Here is a 17,657-nt window from a genome sequence, read left to right on the forward strand (position 1 = left end):
TGTCCGGAGACCTTTATGCTGGTTTTGAATGTCCTGAGTTTGTCCTTAGGATGAAGCGAGTTGACACGATTAACGGAGAAGCAATTTTCTTTCGGAGGGTCGACCGATTGTTCAGTGCCTGGTTGAACGGAACGAACGGGGTAACGAGGTGGTGGGTTGATATTATATTTACGAGATGAGCGACATACACGTGCGAAGTGATTCAATTTTCCACACGATCGACATACTTGATTTTTAGCAGGGCACTGTTTTGCATGGGGCCAAGCATTTCCGCAGTTAAAACATGACTTACTTGGTGTTTCTTTTTTGTGGACTTGCATTTGTAGATCAGCAATTTGTTTACATAATACTTGAACTTCCTCTGCTTGTGAAGTGTCACCGATATGGTTTGTTGCTCCAGCTTCAATTTCTTGAGATTGATGCTCCACGTCTTCGTATAATTTACCTCGTGTGAGAATGTCCTGTAGAGATGCTTCTTTGTTACTGAAACAGTATTTTCTAAGCTTGTTTGACGTTGTTCCTAAAATTAGCTGTGTTTTGATCTGTTGGTTGATACTGTCGAAATTACAATGTGAAGCAATAGTTTTAAGTCGTACATAATAAGATTGTAAAGTTTCGCTATCATTCTGTATTGTTTTTTTGATTTCGGCTCAAAATATCGACTAAATGCATTAGTTAAATCTTCGATCGTAGTTCCAGTATTGTCAAGTACTTCAAAAATATCTTGTAATTCAAATCCTCCGCAATGCAATAACAAAGCTCTTTTTCTTGTTTGGTCTTCGATGTTCATTGCCATTATAAAGTTATTAAATCTACTAACATATTTCTTCCAACGTATACCAACACTGTGCATTTCACTTTCGTCAAAAGAAAATTTAGGAAAATCTGGCAAAAAGGTACTCGTCGCCATTGTTGTATTTAGAAGCAGTAAAAACACGTGCGAAGTACTACTCTATATATTTTCAACTGAACTTCACGTCTCGATAACCTCAAACACAACAACAATCATGACAACAAACAAAACCAGTTGAAAGACAATACAGACAGCATGTGACATTTCCTTACTTTTATTAGGACATGTGGAGAAAAAAAAATTATAGGAAGAATTTTAAGCTTTTCAGGGGCATTAAATTTTTTTGGCAGGGACAATTTTTGTAAACTTTAAAATCTAACTTGCTTGTATAAATGTTGGAAGAGGTTGTATCAATTATTTATAACGTGTATTTACCAGGCGGCTACTAATGTGTTGCTAAGGTATTACTAAGAAGATATATTGGACATAGGACTAAAATACAGACCAGATCGATTTTGATCCCAATGGCGTCATAATAATGTGCTTTTTATATTGATTATCTTTAAATGCTATATCGCAAACTTGCACCAAGTTTAATTACATAAACATGAATATTTAAAGAATACCTTCTTCTTTAAAAAAAGAAATTTTCTTTTCTTCTGAATACAATTCATTTTTTTATTAGAAATAAACATTTCCTATCCAATGGATAAGTCTATGAAGACTAAGGCAGTATTTATGTTTTATACAATTTAAAAACAGGACAACATTTATAGCAGTAATATCTAACTCAAGTTTTAAACATCTTGTAGGAATATTTTTTTATGAAACAAAGTGACCTCAGTGCAGCGACCTCAATTAGTCTACACTGTCTGGTTGCTTTTATCAAAAACATTTGACATGGCAAATATGAGATGAGCAGCGGTGCATAAATGAGGTATATTACTTTCAAACCTAACGTACAGATTTACTTACCCAGGTGAGTTAAGGCATGCGAAATCACTTTTGCTTATTCTTGACAAAATTTTTAGGAATAAAACAGTTACGTACATATGTTAAGTAAATATGATTTCCGGTTGTTATTATGGATAAGTCGGTGGCCCATGGATAAACCACGGGTTCGACCGTCCTTTTTGTACCGTATTTCCTGCGTCTCGCTACTCGCTACTACGTCTCGAGGTACCATTTCGCGCAGAGACACACAGAATACGGCTATTATTTTAGAGATTATGTCACAAAAAATGCAATCTTTATTAAAAAAATCGCAGCACAAGCAATAATGTCTGTTGTAAAATAGTTCAAAAGTATGCCTTATCGCGTTTTGTGACGTCATTAAAGTTTTATAAACAAAGAGGATACAAAACGAGTTGTTGATTTTTGACTTTAGGATTTCACACAGAGCTCGAGCTTCTGATGGGAAGAAAGTTTATGAGCAACGAGGACAAAAACAAAATATTAATTCATATCTTAGATATCATAAGTTACACCAAAATATAATTGAAAACGACAGAAAAATATATTACAAATATTCAATATCCATAATTTATTCTACATAAGCACTTACCTTGCTCTTAAATCAGGTGTTCTTGTAAAGAGAAAATGACTAGCTATCTAGCCTAAGAATTCTGCACAAAACATACCAAAATTATTGCATACAAAGTTGAGACAACAATGACGACTTTAAAATCTTTCTAACAGCATGGATTTACTATAGCATTTTTGAAAAAATACAGTCCCTCATGTTGTCTTGCTTCAACACCATAGCTTCCAAAAGAATACTGAAAATATATATATGAAATGTATATTTGTGCCTAAAAAATAAAACAAGTCCTAAAAAGATTTTTGTTACTAGGTTGTCTATACTGTTGCAATAAAGTAGGGATAATTTATTGCACCTCGACCTTTTGAGTGGTCAAGTTATTATATACTATTATTAGGTATGTGCAAGGATGGAGAGTAAGATCGAGGATGGAGGTCTTACTTAAGCCTCGTAAACGTGAGTTAATTTTTTAACCCAAACTAAGTGCACAATCACACAAGAACACTTTCGTCAGTCCACACTGGAAGCAACTTTAATCCTGACAAAACTTTGTCCCTATTCCGATACCCTAATTCTAGAGAAATAAGGTGAAGGACACTGCAAACAAGTTTGAGAAATAATTTTGTAAAAATTAAGCCTCCTTCCCCTTAAATGTTACGTCGGGTTGCTCGAAAGATGTCGCTTTGTTTAAAATAATTAGCACGTCTTGAGTCCATTAAAATTTGATGGATGAAAATGGGGAAATGGGGGACACTGTTGTGAAATTAGTAATTTTTTACAAAATATAACTATTTTTTTAGGATGTTTCAACATAATTTTGTCCGTCATTGTAGTTGTGATATGTGTTAGCCCACTCGTTAACTTACTTTATCATGCACCTTAGGTAGCACACAAAAGATAAGTAATCAGATGGAGAGCTGAGGATAACTGAAGCGCTAAAGTTTTAGAACAACAAGAAACGTTGTGATTAAAACACAAGAGGGATACGCACAATATCATATATTTTGTGTTAGCTACCAGTGCTTGGGTCGCTATTTGGCAAGTTGCGAAACTTCGTTCGTAATTTTAAAATGCTAGACTTTACTAACTGATTTTATGAGAACTTCTCTCAAAGACATTTCTCTGTAGACTAAGAAAACTAACATAAAATTCCTATTATAAAGCATACAACATTACACTCTTGGGATACACACAGTTACTGTACGACGCGTATATCGTCATGGCTGCGCACAAGATGATCGTATAAACAATAAGACGCATTATGACATTAACAAAAAAGAACAACGAAAAAGACAAAACAAAACAAAATAAGATAAAACAGAAAAGATTCGCCACTTTAGATAATGATGAGTTAGAGAGGATTGTGTTATTTCCACCCATTGGTGAATGATAAAACAGATATTCGGAGTGGCAAAATCGGATATCGTAATTATTCAGTCTGGCTTTGCTGATAGTCTACTCTGTTGCGCGTCAACGAATATCACAAAGTTGACTGAATAATTATGGATATCTGATTTTACCTTTGTGAGTATCTGCTTATTGTTATATGTGACGTTGTGAACTCTACGATGGAGAACTTTTAAATATAATATGTTACGAAATCAATTTTTTTAGAAGAGAGAAAAGATAAAAGAGGGAAACAAAAGCTTTGTCACACAATACACAAGCTTCGTGACACAATACACAAACTTTGTCACACAATACACAAACTTTGTCACACAATACACAAGCTTCGTCACACAATACATAAGCTTTGTCACAAAATACGCAAGCTTTTTCACACAATAAACAAGCTTTGTTACACAATACACAAACTTCGTCACACAATATACTATACAAGGTTTATTAAACTCCTTGAAACTCAATAGATAACGAAACTAAAGATACAAACTCTAAATGCACATCCCAATACAAATCCCAAACAAACACATAAAAAAAGAATATTTCTTAATTGAATGATATAGACACAAAGATAATTTTTCCTATCACAATAGTTGAAACAATGGTTGTATTCATGATGATGTACTTGAAGTACGAAACGCTTAGCAATACAAATATATTATATGAATTTATAAAATTGTTTTCTCATTAAAAATAATACATGGCAGTAGATTATACATACTGTTGAACAGAAAACAAAATTGTTCATTTAAAATTTCATTTAAATGTTGGTCATATTTATGAAACAAAATTTCCTCAAAGCATGTTACAGATTTATTTTAATATATAAAAAAAAAAAATCATTCTGGCTATCTTCCATCCACCAATAAAACGTTAAATTAAGCAACTTATGGTGCAGAACAAGCAGCTAAATCGTGCTATTTCTTCAATTTTTACTTTCGCTTTTGATCAGCGCAAGTAAAAATTGTTCTATTGTGAAAACGATATTTCTTGAATGCGTGTTAAAGATTTATATCTATATAAAAAACAAACAAGCAATATCAAAACTGCAATTTCCATTCCAATTGACCACCAATCTAACGCTGATATTGCAAATGCCTCTGTTAAGGCAGCTATAACAGTTCCCGAACCGGATAGGACTTTCCGTAAAGCTTCAGTAAAACTTTGTATATTGGATGGCACCATTTTTGCAACCATAGTTCGCAACAAAACCACTTCAATGAACCACACAAAAATGTAACCGATCATAAAAAGAACCATCAGTGTTACATCACGTTCCAAATTTCGTTCTAATCGTTTCATGGCAATCATTATAACAAACAAAACCAGTTGAAAGACAATACAGACCAAACTTACATAGTACACAGCACGTTTTGAAGTGCAATATTTTGATAAAATTAACAGCGCAAAGAAGTACGTAATGCCATACGTCACTAAAGTTAACGTTAAAGCTTCTAAACTCCATCCCAATAAATTTAACTCTATCAATGGTATAAGTAGATCTAGGCTCATTAAGCAGTACATAAACATAAAAGAAGATACAAACATTAACAAAGCGTCTGGGTTTGTAATGATGGTCTTCAACACTAATGCTACAGAATGGTCACAGTCATGTTGTATTAGCATTGCTTTATCGACATCTACCTTTGCATTAAAGTCTAATTTACTCATACAAATTTCACCTGCACCACATTCTGTATCATTATTTGGGCTTCTACAACACTCATCATGCTCTTTTATATGCTTTTTTAGATCAAATTCAGCCGAACAATCATACAGAAAGAAATTGACAATTATTAACACAAGAAGTGTCATTGCAGCCACAAATATGCCAACAAAATTTAGGTAGTTTATTGTGAGAGATCCAATGTTAAAGTCGAACACGTCTTTAAAAACAATACCAAAACATGGACCGAAAGCAAATCCAACAGAGTAGGATGAAGCTAGCCACCACAATGCGCTCGTACCCTCGTTGCTGTCGTAAAGTCGAACAATTTCACCAGAGCAGATGCTACCAAATGTGTTGGCTATACCCGCAATAAATCTACCAATAACTAAATAAATTGGATGAAAGTGAATAGCATATAGTAGATTTCCAATAATTTGTGCTACGAGTACAAAGTTTGTGTACAATTTCATTTTACGAGTTTTGTCAATGAAACGGCCAGCAGGAGGTCCCAGTATCGTCGAGCATAAACAAAATGATGCTATAGTTAATCCATAATACAACTTCGGTTTATCAGTTTTAACCAAATCTGTAAGATATGGATACAGTGTTGCAAACACAACACTGTAATCTACACCTACGATAGCACCACACAATAGGTATGCACCAACTGTTCTTCGTCGCTTTTTCTTCCAGCTATCCAAATTGAAATTACCCATCTCTTAAGATTGAATTCTTTAAACTAAAAAGAAATTTGAATGTTACAAGGTGAATTTCCTGTTTTTATACAGTTTCTCTGGGGGGGTTTCATAAAAATGTACACATGAAAGTGAAACTAAAACAATCTTAAGTCAACCAAAACAAGATAAATGTGTGACATTGTTCTTGTCATTGTTTTGTGTTCCGAAAGGTGACAAAGATTTTTGTCTTGCCCATATTCAGTTCTTTTTATACTTTAACATTTTACATAACATTATTACAACATTAATTTTGTTCCTTTTGACGAAACGACCATTACTAAGATTGAATGCAGTATGACCTCTCCTGTTTGTGACTTAAGCTAAACAAATAGATATAATTTACAAGATACTAGGTTTTCAAAGTTTTCAAAGCGAAAACCGTGAATAGAAAAATTAATCAACCGAAACTACCTGTTTAGCAAACATAATGTTTCTCATTCCTTTTAGATATATCTCAAGAGTGGAGTGCAATGATTTTACTTTGGAATCCGGTCCTAAAAATGGGAATAAATGTATATAAAGATACAACATAAAATTGGATTTTAACATCTATTTTGTTAATTTAACAACACTTTTATCTAAATACCACAAGAAAGAGTTATTGTTAGGCCCAATGGGGGGGGGAGAATGCTCGTCAAAGTAGAACAGTTAGCAGTCTAATTTTTTGTAGTGATAACTGAAAGCGCTATTCTTACCTACAATTGTGCAGAAATACAGGTTATGATCATCTAATTGCACTAAAATAGATCACTATTTTGTATATTGCAACTACCGAAGCCTTTAACATTTGCACATCGCTAAAAAACGTGATGATATATCTATCTTGTGAAAAAATACAGAAAATAAATGATCCTATAGATACAAAGTATTTAAAAAAATAAAAAAAGTCCGCATCCTGCCCCTCAGTTCACACGTTTTCCAGTGACACTGACACATGCTATAGAATTGGAAAGTTGTACGAACTTAACAACTGCTTTGTGGCATATTTCCAACTACTTTTTTAATCACGAAGTTAAAAAAAGGCTAACTGGAAAGTTGACTGCACTTTATTAATGTCTTTTATTTGAGATAACATCTGCATCAACATTCAAATTGTGTTTCTATTTTGTCTGTACAGCTTCATCTGATTAAGTTAATTTGTCGAATTATTTTTTACGCTACTCACACTCTTCAAGTCTAAAAAAGTAAGAAGGAAAATGTTAATAAATTCACATATGTTCAATGAACAAGAAATGTTTTTCTTGAAAAAGATAGCATTTTTTTTGCTGTAAAAGTAGTAGCCTATACGACTTTCTTAGGAGATCTATGTCATAATAGCGTCGGACAAGATCAATCAGACATTGAAGTTTCTCTTCTCCACAGCATATGTAGTGTACTTCCTATAATAGAATTGTTTGATTAAAGTACTTTAAATATTAGGCTCTTGGACCTCACGCTTGTTCCAACACACACACAACCACCACCATCACACTTCCCTTTTCATCCTTTAGTTATTAATTAGTTGTCATAGAAATGCATTTAACCTATTTTCCTGATTAATTTTTGTCTGTGATCAAACTGAAACAACATATCGAATCCCATTATTCTGCACATGGAGGTATCTGAAAGATACTTCAGTGACATATCATTTAACTAACCAAAAATGTTTTACCTCGAAATTTAGTCCATATTCCCCAATTAGGAATTTTCAATACATGTTTTAACTCCTGATTATAATTAGTTGTAGGCTTCCTTTCTTCCACAATCTGTTTTATTCACATTTATTATAGTATAATTTAAACCAGGAAATCAAGGTAAAGGGGGTAATTACATGTGGTAAGTTAACACAGTCCTGGGTCGCTTAAAAGAAACATGGTTAGCCCACCTAAATTCAAGATGCCATTACTCTACGCGCTTAGGAAGACCGGTTTAGCTCGCTAACCTAAGATAACACGTTACGTTAGATTTTATTGTCACATTTGATTCTAACAACCTGAGTGGATCCAAGGTTTTCCAGATGATTTATAAACAGAATATTCTGAATGAAGAAAATTTTAAATCTGGGTGTATTAGATAACATCTTATGACAACTCTTTCCTGGCTTAGTTGTCTCCTATAACAAATTAAATTGTGGACACACGTATTGTCAAGTTTTGTCAAGATGGAAGAAGATGGAAGTTCTGAAATTTATTGTCCCTTGAAATGCAAAAAGAGGACAATTAAAAAATGTAATATGACATCCACCTTACCGACTCCATATACGTCGGCTGAGGTTTTGATGAAATGTAAGTTATTCTTCTTGTGTATCATTGTGTTCTTTCTTCTTGACAAAGTTAATATTTATTAAGGCCGTGTCTGTTGGGGGAGGTGAAAAGCATGGAGAGGTGGCTAAAATCACTCCAAGAATAATGAACTTCGTGTTTCGCTTCTTTATCTTCTCTCTCCTCGACAAAATTGATTTCGTAACATACTATATTTAAAAGTTCTCCATCGTAGAGTTCACAACGACACATATAACAATAAGCAGATATTCACCAAAGTAAAATTAGATATCCAAAATTATTCAGTCAACCTTGTGATATTCGTTGACGCGCAGCAGAGTAGACTATCAGCAAAGCGAGACTGAATAATTACGATATCCGATTTTACCGCGCTGAATATCTGCTTTATCATGCACCATTCGAAGGAAATAACACAATTCTCTTTAATTCATCTAACGTGGCGAACCTCTCCATATTTTATTTTATTTTATTTTATTTTGTTTTTGTCTTTTTCGTTGTTCTTGTTTCTTGTTGTTGTAAAACTTCAGTTATTCTCAGCTCTCCATATGATTACTTATGTTTTGTGGGCTACCTGAGGTGCATGATAAAGTAAATTAACGTGTGGGCTTACACATATCACAAATACAATAGCGGACAAAATGTGTTGTAACATCCTAAAAAATAGGTATATTTTGTCAAAAATTACTAATTTCACAACAGTGTCCCCCATTTCCAAATTATTATCCATGCAATTTAAATACACTCAAGTCGTGCTAATTATTTTAAATAAAGCGACATCTTTCGAGCAACCCGACGTAACATTTAAGGGGGAGGCAGCTTAATTTTTACAAAATTAGTACTTAAACTTGTCTGTAGTGCCCTTCTCCTCATTTCTCCAGACTTAGGGTAACAGAATAGGGACAAAGTTTTGTCAGAATTGAATTAGATTGGATTAAAGTTGCTTCAAATGTAGTGTTGTGAGATTGTTCAAACTGACAAAAGTGTTCTGGTGTGATTATACACTTAGTTTGGGTTGAAAAATTAACACACGTTCAAGAAGCTACAAAGCGGGTTAAGTAAGATCTCAGTTCTCGATGTTACTCTGCATCCTCACACATACCTAATAACATTGTATAATAACCAGACCACTCAAAATGTCGAGGTGCAAGAAATTATACCTACTATATTGCAACAGTATAGACAACCTAATAATAAAAAATTTTTAAGACTTGCTACACTTTTATAGGCACGAATATACATTTTATATATATATTTTTCAGTATTCTTTTGGAAGCTATGGTCTCAAAGCAAGACAATACGAAGGACTGTATTTTTCAAAATAACTATACTAAAAAGCCCTGAGAAGGGAATCCAATCCTTCAAAAAGATTTTAAAGTCATCATTGTTGTTTCAACTTTGTATGCAATTATTTGGTACGTTTTTTGTCACACAATACACAAGCTTTGTCTCATAATACATAAGCTTTGTCACACAATACACAAGCTTTGTTACACAATACACAAGCTTTGTCACACAATACACAAGCTTTTTCACACAATACACAAACTTCGTCACACAATATACTTTACAAGGTTTATTAAAACTCCTTGAAACTCAAATAAAGATGAAACTAAAGATACAAACTCTAAATACACATTTTAAAAATCCTAAACAAACACATAAAAAAAGAATATTTCTTAATTTAATGATATAGACACAAAGATAATATTTCCTATCACAATAGTTGAAACAATGGTTGTATTCATGATGATGTACTTGAAGTACGAAACGCTTAGTAATAAAAATATATTATATGAATTGATATATTTGCTTCCTTATTAGGAATATTACGTGGCCGCCTTTTATAATAATAATAGTTGTTACATGTAACAACATTTCCTGAATGCGTGTTACAGATTTATTTCAATATCAAATAAAACTAGAGGCCCTTAGGCCTAGAGGTCAGCGCGACTGAGAACCTTAAATGTGTGAGTGAGAATTGTTTATCCACGAAAGTAAAAAAGAAAATTTTCTTTCGCTTCAAGATAGAAAAATTTACCCACTTTCCTCTGAAAAACGATATTAGTTCAAATATCGTCTCACTTCTTATGCTTGGTTTCCACTCCGAGATAGCATGAGATAATTCGCATATTACTGTGCACGGAGAAAGGAAGTAGTATTTCTCGAAATTTCAAATAAATAGGGATCTGACTTTTCAATTTGAATATTCCCGTTTTCAGTTGCAATTGAATTGGGCAGTTCGTCTAAAGCAAGATATTGACTGGTGTAACCTAGGCTGACGTAAAGATCATTCCCTAGTGTCAAAATACGATCAAGATCCCATTCAGTCCAGTAACGCACAGACGCAATAGAAGGGTAACAAATGGCCCACAAAGCATTGCACACGCATTGCTACCCGCTGATTCTCCAAATCTAGAATGACCTTGATGAAATGAGCCCATTACTATTTTATCTGGGTTGACAGGCCCGGGGTTGGACTGAAAGTCACTAGCCATTAGAAAAGCCAAAGTAATATTTACACATTAATGGAACAGAATGGAGCGTGCCTTAAGAGCGAGAAAATTTCTTCAGAAACAGTAGTTCTGAACTGAGCTCAGTGGTTGAACCGAAAGTTCAAATAGCAATGCGATATGCCTAGATCTAAAATACAACAAAGTAGAACAGTAAAATTATATAGCTAGCTATATATATTTTTTAAATATATTATTTTTTATTGTAAAAAAATCTATTCTATAAGTTATATACATGTAAAAGTATATTGTAAGATCAAGGTAGTGTCCAAGTTTGACAAGAGATTAAATAGTAACAAAGTAAACGTGTGTAAACAAGTAACCAAGTAAACCGTTGTTCTTTCGCTTGACCGATAAGAAAAGAAGAAAAAAAAATTACACAATATTTTGTAAACAAAGGGAAGAAACTTTTGCAAAAAGAAAAATTTGCGAAAATTAGGGACAATCAAAAGCTCCATTTTCGATTTCACAATCCAAATTAATGCCCCATAAAGTAAATTATGAGGATAATGCTACTAAATATATGAAGACCGAATTAAAGAAAAAATAGTCATGTTGAAGAAGAACTACTTTGTTCATCACTAACATACTGCCAAGGGGCTCCCAGTTCTGAGGACCGCGAATAGAATCCCGCTCACTGCTTGGCAGTATGTTAGTGATGAACAAAGTAGTTCTTCTTCAATATGACTTACATGTATTATACATTGCATTAGGAGCGAAGCAGATTTTCACCAACAACTTCACCGAAAACTGTGTTTTTGAAATTTCCACCATCTTTGAAAGTCTTTTTGGAAATTGGGACAAAAACTCGAAATTGGCAAATAATATTTAAAATCTTAAAAATGGAATTATTTTCGCCAAAGGCCAATTTTCAAATTTTTGACAGAAATTAATTTTTGCGAATCGGTCACTTTTAGATTGTAAAGTTGCAAAATCCGCCACAATTTATTCCTGCTGTAATTGCAGGAAACATGCCCAGTTATTTCAGCGTGAATATATATATATATATATTGTGCAATATTATGCAATTTTTACATCTATGGCAACAGGGACACGAAGTCATGGAGAATTAGTGTCTACTGAATCAAAATGTATTCATTCAAGATGACGGAGAGAGTTGTGTGCACTACTACAAGCTTTGAAAGCAGTTTCACAAATACAATAAATAATCACAAATGCAGAACATGCTATACAAATATCAGGGTGCAAAATTGGCCAGACAACTTCGATTTTTACTGTAAAATACGATTGTTTTATCAAATGCGATATTTTTTTCTGCCATGGATGTTAACGTCGAAAAGATCAACCCCCACCCCCCCTATCGCTTTGGGCACAGATACAAGAGAGATATTTTTGATAAAACGATCGTATTTTACAGTGCCCGGATCTTGTCTGTTTACGAGCGGAAGAGAGGGGGACCTTCCATGTAGCATCAAACAAACCACATTTGGTCAGAATGTACTTCCGTCATCATGATGGCAGAGCGTACTGCGATTGAAACATCATGACTAAACCTACCTCTTTTGCAACTGCCATGGCCTGATACTACTGACAGGGGGTGGGGGGGGGGGTTCAAAGTAACGTCGAATCAACGCTTAGTTTGGCAATGTGAGCATATGGATGCCTACCCTAAACGAAGATGTCAAATTTTTTTGCCCGCCCACCACATTTTCATATGCAAGAATGACACCAACCGAACATTTTATTGATGTCGGCTTTAGCAGTTAGGACAGTAGGTCATTAACTAGCTATATTTCAGTTAATATATAGCTAGCAAGCTTATTATATGCAGTGCGACTGGCAAAAATTAGAAACCTGTTGAGGTTTGGGAATACTTAAATGCATTAACGGTAGCTACCTAATAGCTAGCTAGCTATAAAACAATAAATAGAAAAGTAGAATAACTTGCCTTGAAAATGGTCAACGAACAACAAAACCAGTGAGATCTTCTGTGTACGGAGACGTAACTACCAGTCAGAGCCAAAACCGGAAATATATTTGGTTTTATTTATGTTTTAGCTGTGTTTCCTTCTTTTAAAATGTTGTTTGGTTCTGGAAACTCATGATTTCTGCATCCTGATTGGCTGATGGGTGGAAAACGGCCGTTGGATTAAGTAGGCGGTAATAAGGTGGTCGAGAAGCTGACTAGGGACGGACAGAATAACACACGAACACAAAAAGGCAAACTGAAATGAAAGATCAGCTACCTGACGGGGCTGACCAAATATCATTCTCGCTATCATCCATGAGACATCCACCAAAAGATATTAAATTAAACAGCTTATGGTGCAGAATAAGTAGCTAAACTGTGCTATTTCTTTAATTTATACGTGCGCCTTTAACGCAGAAAAATGTACTATTGAGAAAAGGATATGTCTTGAATGCGTGTTACAGGTTTATATCGATATAAAAAACAAATAAATAATAACAAAACTACAATTCCCATTCCAATTGACCACCAATCTAACACTGACATTTGCAAATGCTGCTGTTAAGGCAGCTGTAACAGTTCCCGAACCGGATTGGGCATTCCGTAACGCCTCAGTAAAACTTTGTACGACAGACGGCACCATTTTTGCAACCTTAGTTTGCAGCACAACCTCTTCAATGAAGCACACAAAAATGTAACCGATCATAAAAAGGACCATCAGTGTTACATCACGTTCCAAATTCCCTTCTAATCGTTGTGCGCTTTATGGCTTTGTTTGCTTGGCGCATGTCTATACACATACGAATTTCGTCTGGATTATTTTTTTTTGGTACAACAACGATCGGTGAAACCTAGGGTTCAATTGCGAGATTTCCGCCAATCAGATTCGGTGCTTTTGTATTAAGAACAAAAAACTCATCAAGAATGAGTTTCCGTTTTGACTCAGCGAGACACTGAACCACGCCCACTACTTTCAGCTGTGAGATTTCTGTTGATGATCCGTAAGGTACTAAACACACTTGCGATTTTCTTAGTTTATGTTGTTTTGTTTTTTGTAAACATTGAAACGTTTCTATATTCAATATGTTTGTACTACAACCTGTGTCTATTAAAACTGGAATAAAATGTCCGGAGACCTTTATGCTGGTTTTGAATGTCCTGAGTTTGTCCTTAGGATGAAGCGAGTTGACACGATTAACGGAGAAGCAATTTTCTGTCGGAGGTTCGACCGATTGTTCAGTGCCTGGTTGAACGAAACGAACGGGGTAACGAGGTGGTGGGTTGATATTATGTTTACGAGATGAGCGAAATACACGTGCGAAGTGATTCAATTTTCCACACGATCGACATACTTGATTTTTAGCAGGGCACTGTTTTGCATGGGGCCAAGCATTTCCGCAGTTAAAACATGACTTACTTGGTGTTTCTTTTTTGTGGACTTGCATTTGTAGATCAGCAATTTGTTTACATAATACTTGAACTTCCTCTGCTTGTGAAGTGTCACCGATATGGTTTGTTGCTCCAGCTTCAATTTCTTGAGATTGATGCTCCACGTCTTCGTATAATTTACCTCGTGTGAGAATGTCCTGTAGAGATGCTTCTTTGTTACTGAAACAGTATTTTCTAAGCTTGTTTGACGTTGTTCCTAAAATTAGCTGTGTTTTGATCTGTTGGTTGATACTGTCGAAATTACAATGTGAAGCAATAGTTTTAAGTCGTACATAATAAGATTGTAAAGTTTCGCTATCATTCTGTATTGTTTTTTTGATTTCGGCTCAAAATATCGACTAAATGCATTAGTTAAATCTTCGATCGTAGTTCCAGTATTGTCAAGTACTTCAAAAATATCTTGTAATTCAAATCCTCCGCAATGCAATAACAAAGCTCTTTTTCTTGTTTGGTCTTCGATGTTCATTGCCATTATAAAGTTATTAAATCTACTAACATATTTCTTCCAACGTATACCAACACTGTGCATTTCACTTTCGTCAAAAGAAAATTTAGGAAAATCTGGCAAAAAGGTACTCGTCGCCATTGTTGTATTTAGAAGCAGTAAAAACACGTGCGAAGAACTACTCTATATATTTTCAACTGAACTTCACGTCTCGATAACCTCAAACACAACAACAATCATGACAACAAACAAAACCAGTTGAAAGACAATACAGACAGCATGTGACATTTCCTTACTTTTATTAGGACATGTGGAGAAAAAAAAATTATAGGAAGAATTTTAAGCTTTTCAGGGGCATTAAATTTTTTTGGCAGGGACAATTTTTGTAAACTTTAAAATCTAACTTGTTGTATAAATGTTGGAAGAGGTTGTATCAATTATTTATAACGTGTATTTACCAGGCGGCTACTAATGTGTTGCTAAGGTATTACTAAGAAGATATATTGGACATAGGACTAAAATACAGACCAGATCGATTTTGATCCCAATGGCGTCATAATAATGTGCTTTTTATATTGATTATCTTTAAATGCTATATCGCAAACTTGCACCAAGTTTAATTACATAAACATGAATATTTAAAGATTACATTCTTCTTTAAAAAAAGAAATTTTCTTTTCTTCTGAATAAAATTCATTTTTTTATTAGAAATAAACATTTCCTATCCAATGGATAAGTCTATGAAGACTAAGGCAGTATTTATGTTTTATACAATTTAAAAACAGGACAACATTTATAGCAGTAATATCTAACTCAAGGTTTTAACATCTTGTAGGAATATTTTTTTATGAAACAAAGTGACCTCAGTGCAGCGACCTCAATTAGTCTACACTGTCTGGTTGCTTTTATCAAAAACATTTGACATGGCAAATATGAGATGAGCAGCGGTGCATAAATGAGGTATATTACTTTCAAATCTAACGTACAGATTTACTTACCCAGGTGAGTTAAGGCATGCGAAATCACTTTTGCTTATTCTTGACAAAATTTTTAGGACTAAAACAGTTACGTACATATGTTAAGTAAATATGATTTCCGGTTGTTATTATGGATAAGTCGGTGGCCCATGGATAAACCACGGGTTCGACCGTCCTTTTTGTACCGTATTTCCTGCGTCTCGCTACTCGCTACTACGTCTCGAGGTACCATTTCGCGCAGAGACAGACAGAATACGGCTATTATTTTAGAGATTATGTCACAAAAAATGCAATCTTTATTAAAAAAATCGCAGCACAAGCAGTAATGTCTGTTGTAAAATAGTTCAAAAGTACGCCTTATCGCGTTTTGTGACGTCATTAAAGTTTTATAAACTTAAAGAGGATACAAAACGAGTTGTTGATTTTTGACTTTAGGATTTCACACAGAGCTCGAGCTTCTGATGGGAAGAAAGTTTATGAGCAACGAGTACAAAAACAAAATATTAATTCATATCTTAGATATCATAAGTTACACCAAAATATAATTGAAAACGACAGAAAAATATATTACAAATATTCAATATCCATAATTTATTCTACATAAGCACTTACCTTGCTCTTAAATCAGGTGTTCTTGTAAAGAGAAAATGACTAGCTATCTAGCCTAAGAATTCTGCACAAAACATACCAAAATTATTGCATACAAAGTTGAGACAACAATGACGACTTTAAAATCTTTCTAACAGCATGGATTTACTATAGCATTTTTGAAAAAATACAGTCCCTCGTGTTGTCTTGCTTCAACACCATAGCTTCCAAAAGAATACTGAAAATATATATATGAAATGTATATTTGTGCCTAAAAAATGAAACAAGTCCTAAAAAGATTTTTGTTACTAGGTTGTCTATACTGTTGCAATAAAGTAGGGATAATTTATTGCACTTCGACCTTTTGAGTTGTCAAGTTATTATATACTATTATTAGGTATGTGCAAGGATAGAGAGTAAGATCGAGGATGGAGATCTTACTTAAGCCTCGTGAACGTGAGGTAATTTTTTAACCCAAACTAAGTGCACAATCAAACAAGAACACTTTCGTCAGTCCACACTGGAAGCAACTTTAATCCTGACAAAACTTTGTCCCTATTCCGATACCCTAATTCTAGAGAAATAAGGTGAAGGACACTGCAAACAAGTTTGAGAAATAATTTTGTAAAAATTAAGCCTCCTTCCCCTTAAATGTTACGTCGGGTTGCTCGAAAGATGTCGCTTTGTTTAAAATAATTAGCACGTCTTGAGTCCATTAAAATTTGATGGATGAAAATGGGGAAATGGGGGACACTGTTGTGAAATTAGTAATTTTTTACAAAATATAACTATTTTTTTAGGATGTTTCAACATAATTTTGTCCGTCATTGTAGTTGTGATATGTGTTAGCCCACTCGTTAACTTACTTTATCATGCACCTTAGGTAGCACACAAAAGATAAGTAATCAGATGGAGAGCTGAGGATAACTGAAGCGCTAAAGTTTTAGAACAACAAGAAACGTTGTGATTAAAACACAAGAGGGATACGCACAATATCATATATTTTGTGTTAGCTACCAGTGCTTGGGTCGCTATTTGGCAAGTTGCGAAACTTCGTTCGTAATTTTAAAATGCTAGACTTTACTAACTGATTTTATGAGAACTTCTCTCAAAGACATTTCTCTGTAGACTAAGAAAACTAACATAAAATTCCTATTATAAAGCATACAACATTACACTCTTGGGATACACACAGTTACTGTACGACGCGTATATCGTCATGGCTGCGCACAAGATGATCGTATAAACAATAAGACGCATTATGACATTAACAAAAAAGAACAACGAAAAAGACAAAACAAAACAAAATAAGATAAAACAGAAAAGATTCGCCACTTTAGATAATGATGAGTTAGAG

The 17,657-nt window shown here is 34.2% G+C and overlaps 1 protein-coding gene across 2 annotated transcripts; it reads right to left on the reverse strand.

The window, feature by feature from the left end:
• Window positions 1-3,693: 3,693 nt before the first annotated feature.
• On the reverse strand, window positions 3,694-17,521 carry LOC130634402 (uncharacterized). Of its 2 annotated transcripts, XM_057444619.1 has the most exons (4): window positions 7,169-7,552; window positions 6,836-6,877; window positions 6,552-6,634; window positions 3,694-6,142 (listed from the first exon to the last, which is right to left on the reverse strand). In XM_057444619.1, the coding sequence occupies exon 4, from the start codon at window positions 6,117-6,119 to the stop codon at window positions 4,704-4,706; it is 1,416 nt and encodes a 471-aa protein (XP_057300602.1). In that variant the 5' UTR covers window positions 6,120-6,142; window positions 6,552-6,634; window positions 6,836-6,877; window positions 7,169-7,552; the 3' UTR covers window positions 3,694-4,703. The 2 variants fall into 2 exon arrangements, with proteins under 2 accessions (XP_057300602.1, XP_057300601.1); XM_057444618.1 differs by adding an exon at window positions 16,325-17,521 and having other exon boundaries at window positions 6,552-7,316.
• Between the last annotated feature and the right edge of the window lie 136 nt (window positions 17,522-17,657).

This window comes from Hydractinia symbiolongicarpus, chromosome 1 (genome assembly GCF_029227915.1).
Source record: "Hydractinia symbiolongicarpus strain clone_291-10 chromosome 1, HSymV2.1, whole genome shotgun sequence".
Classification (NCBI taxonomy): domain Eukaryota; kingdom Metazoa; phylum Cnidaria; class Hydrozoa; order Anthoathecata; family Hydractiniidae; genus Hydractinia; species Hydractinia symbiolongicarpus.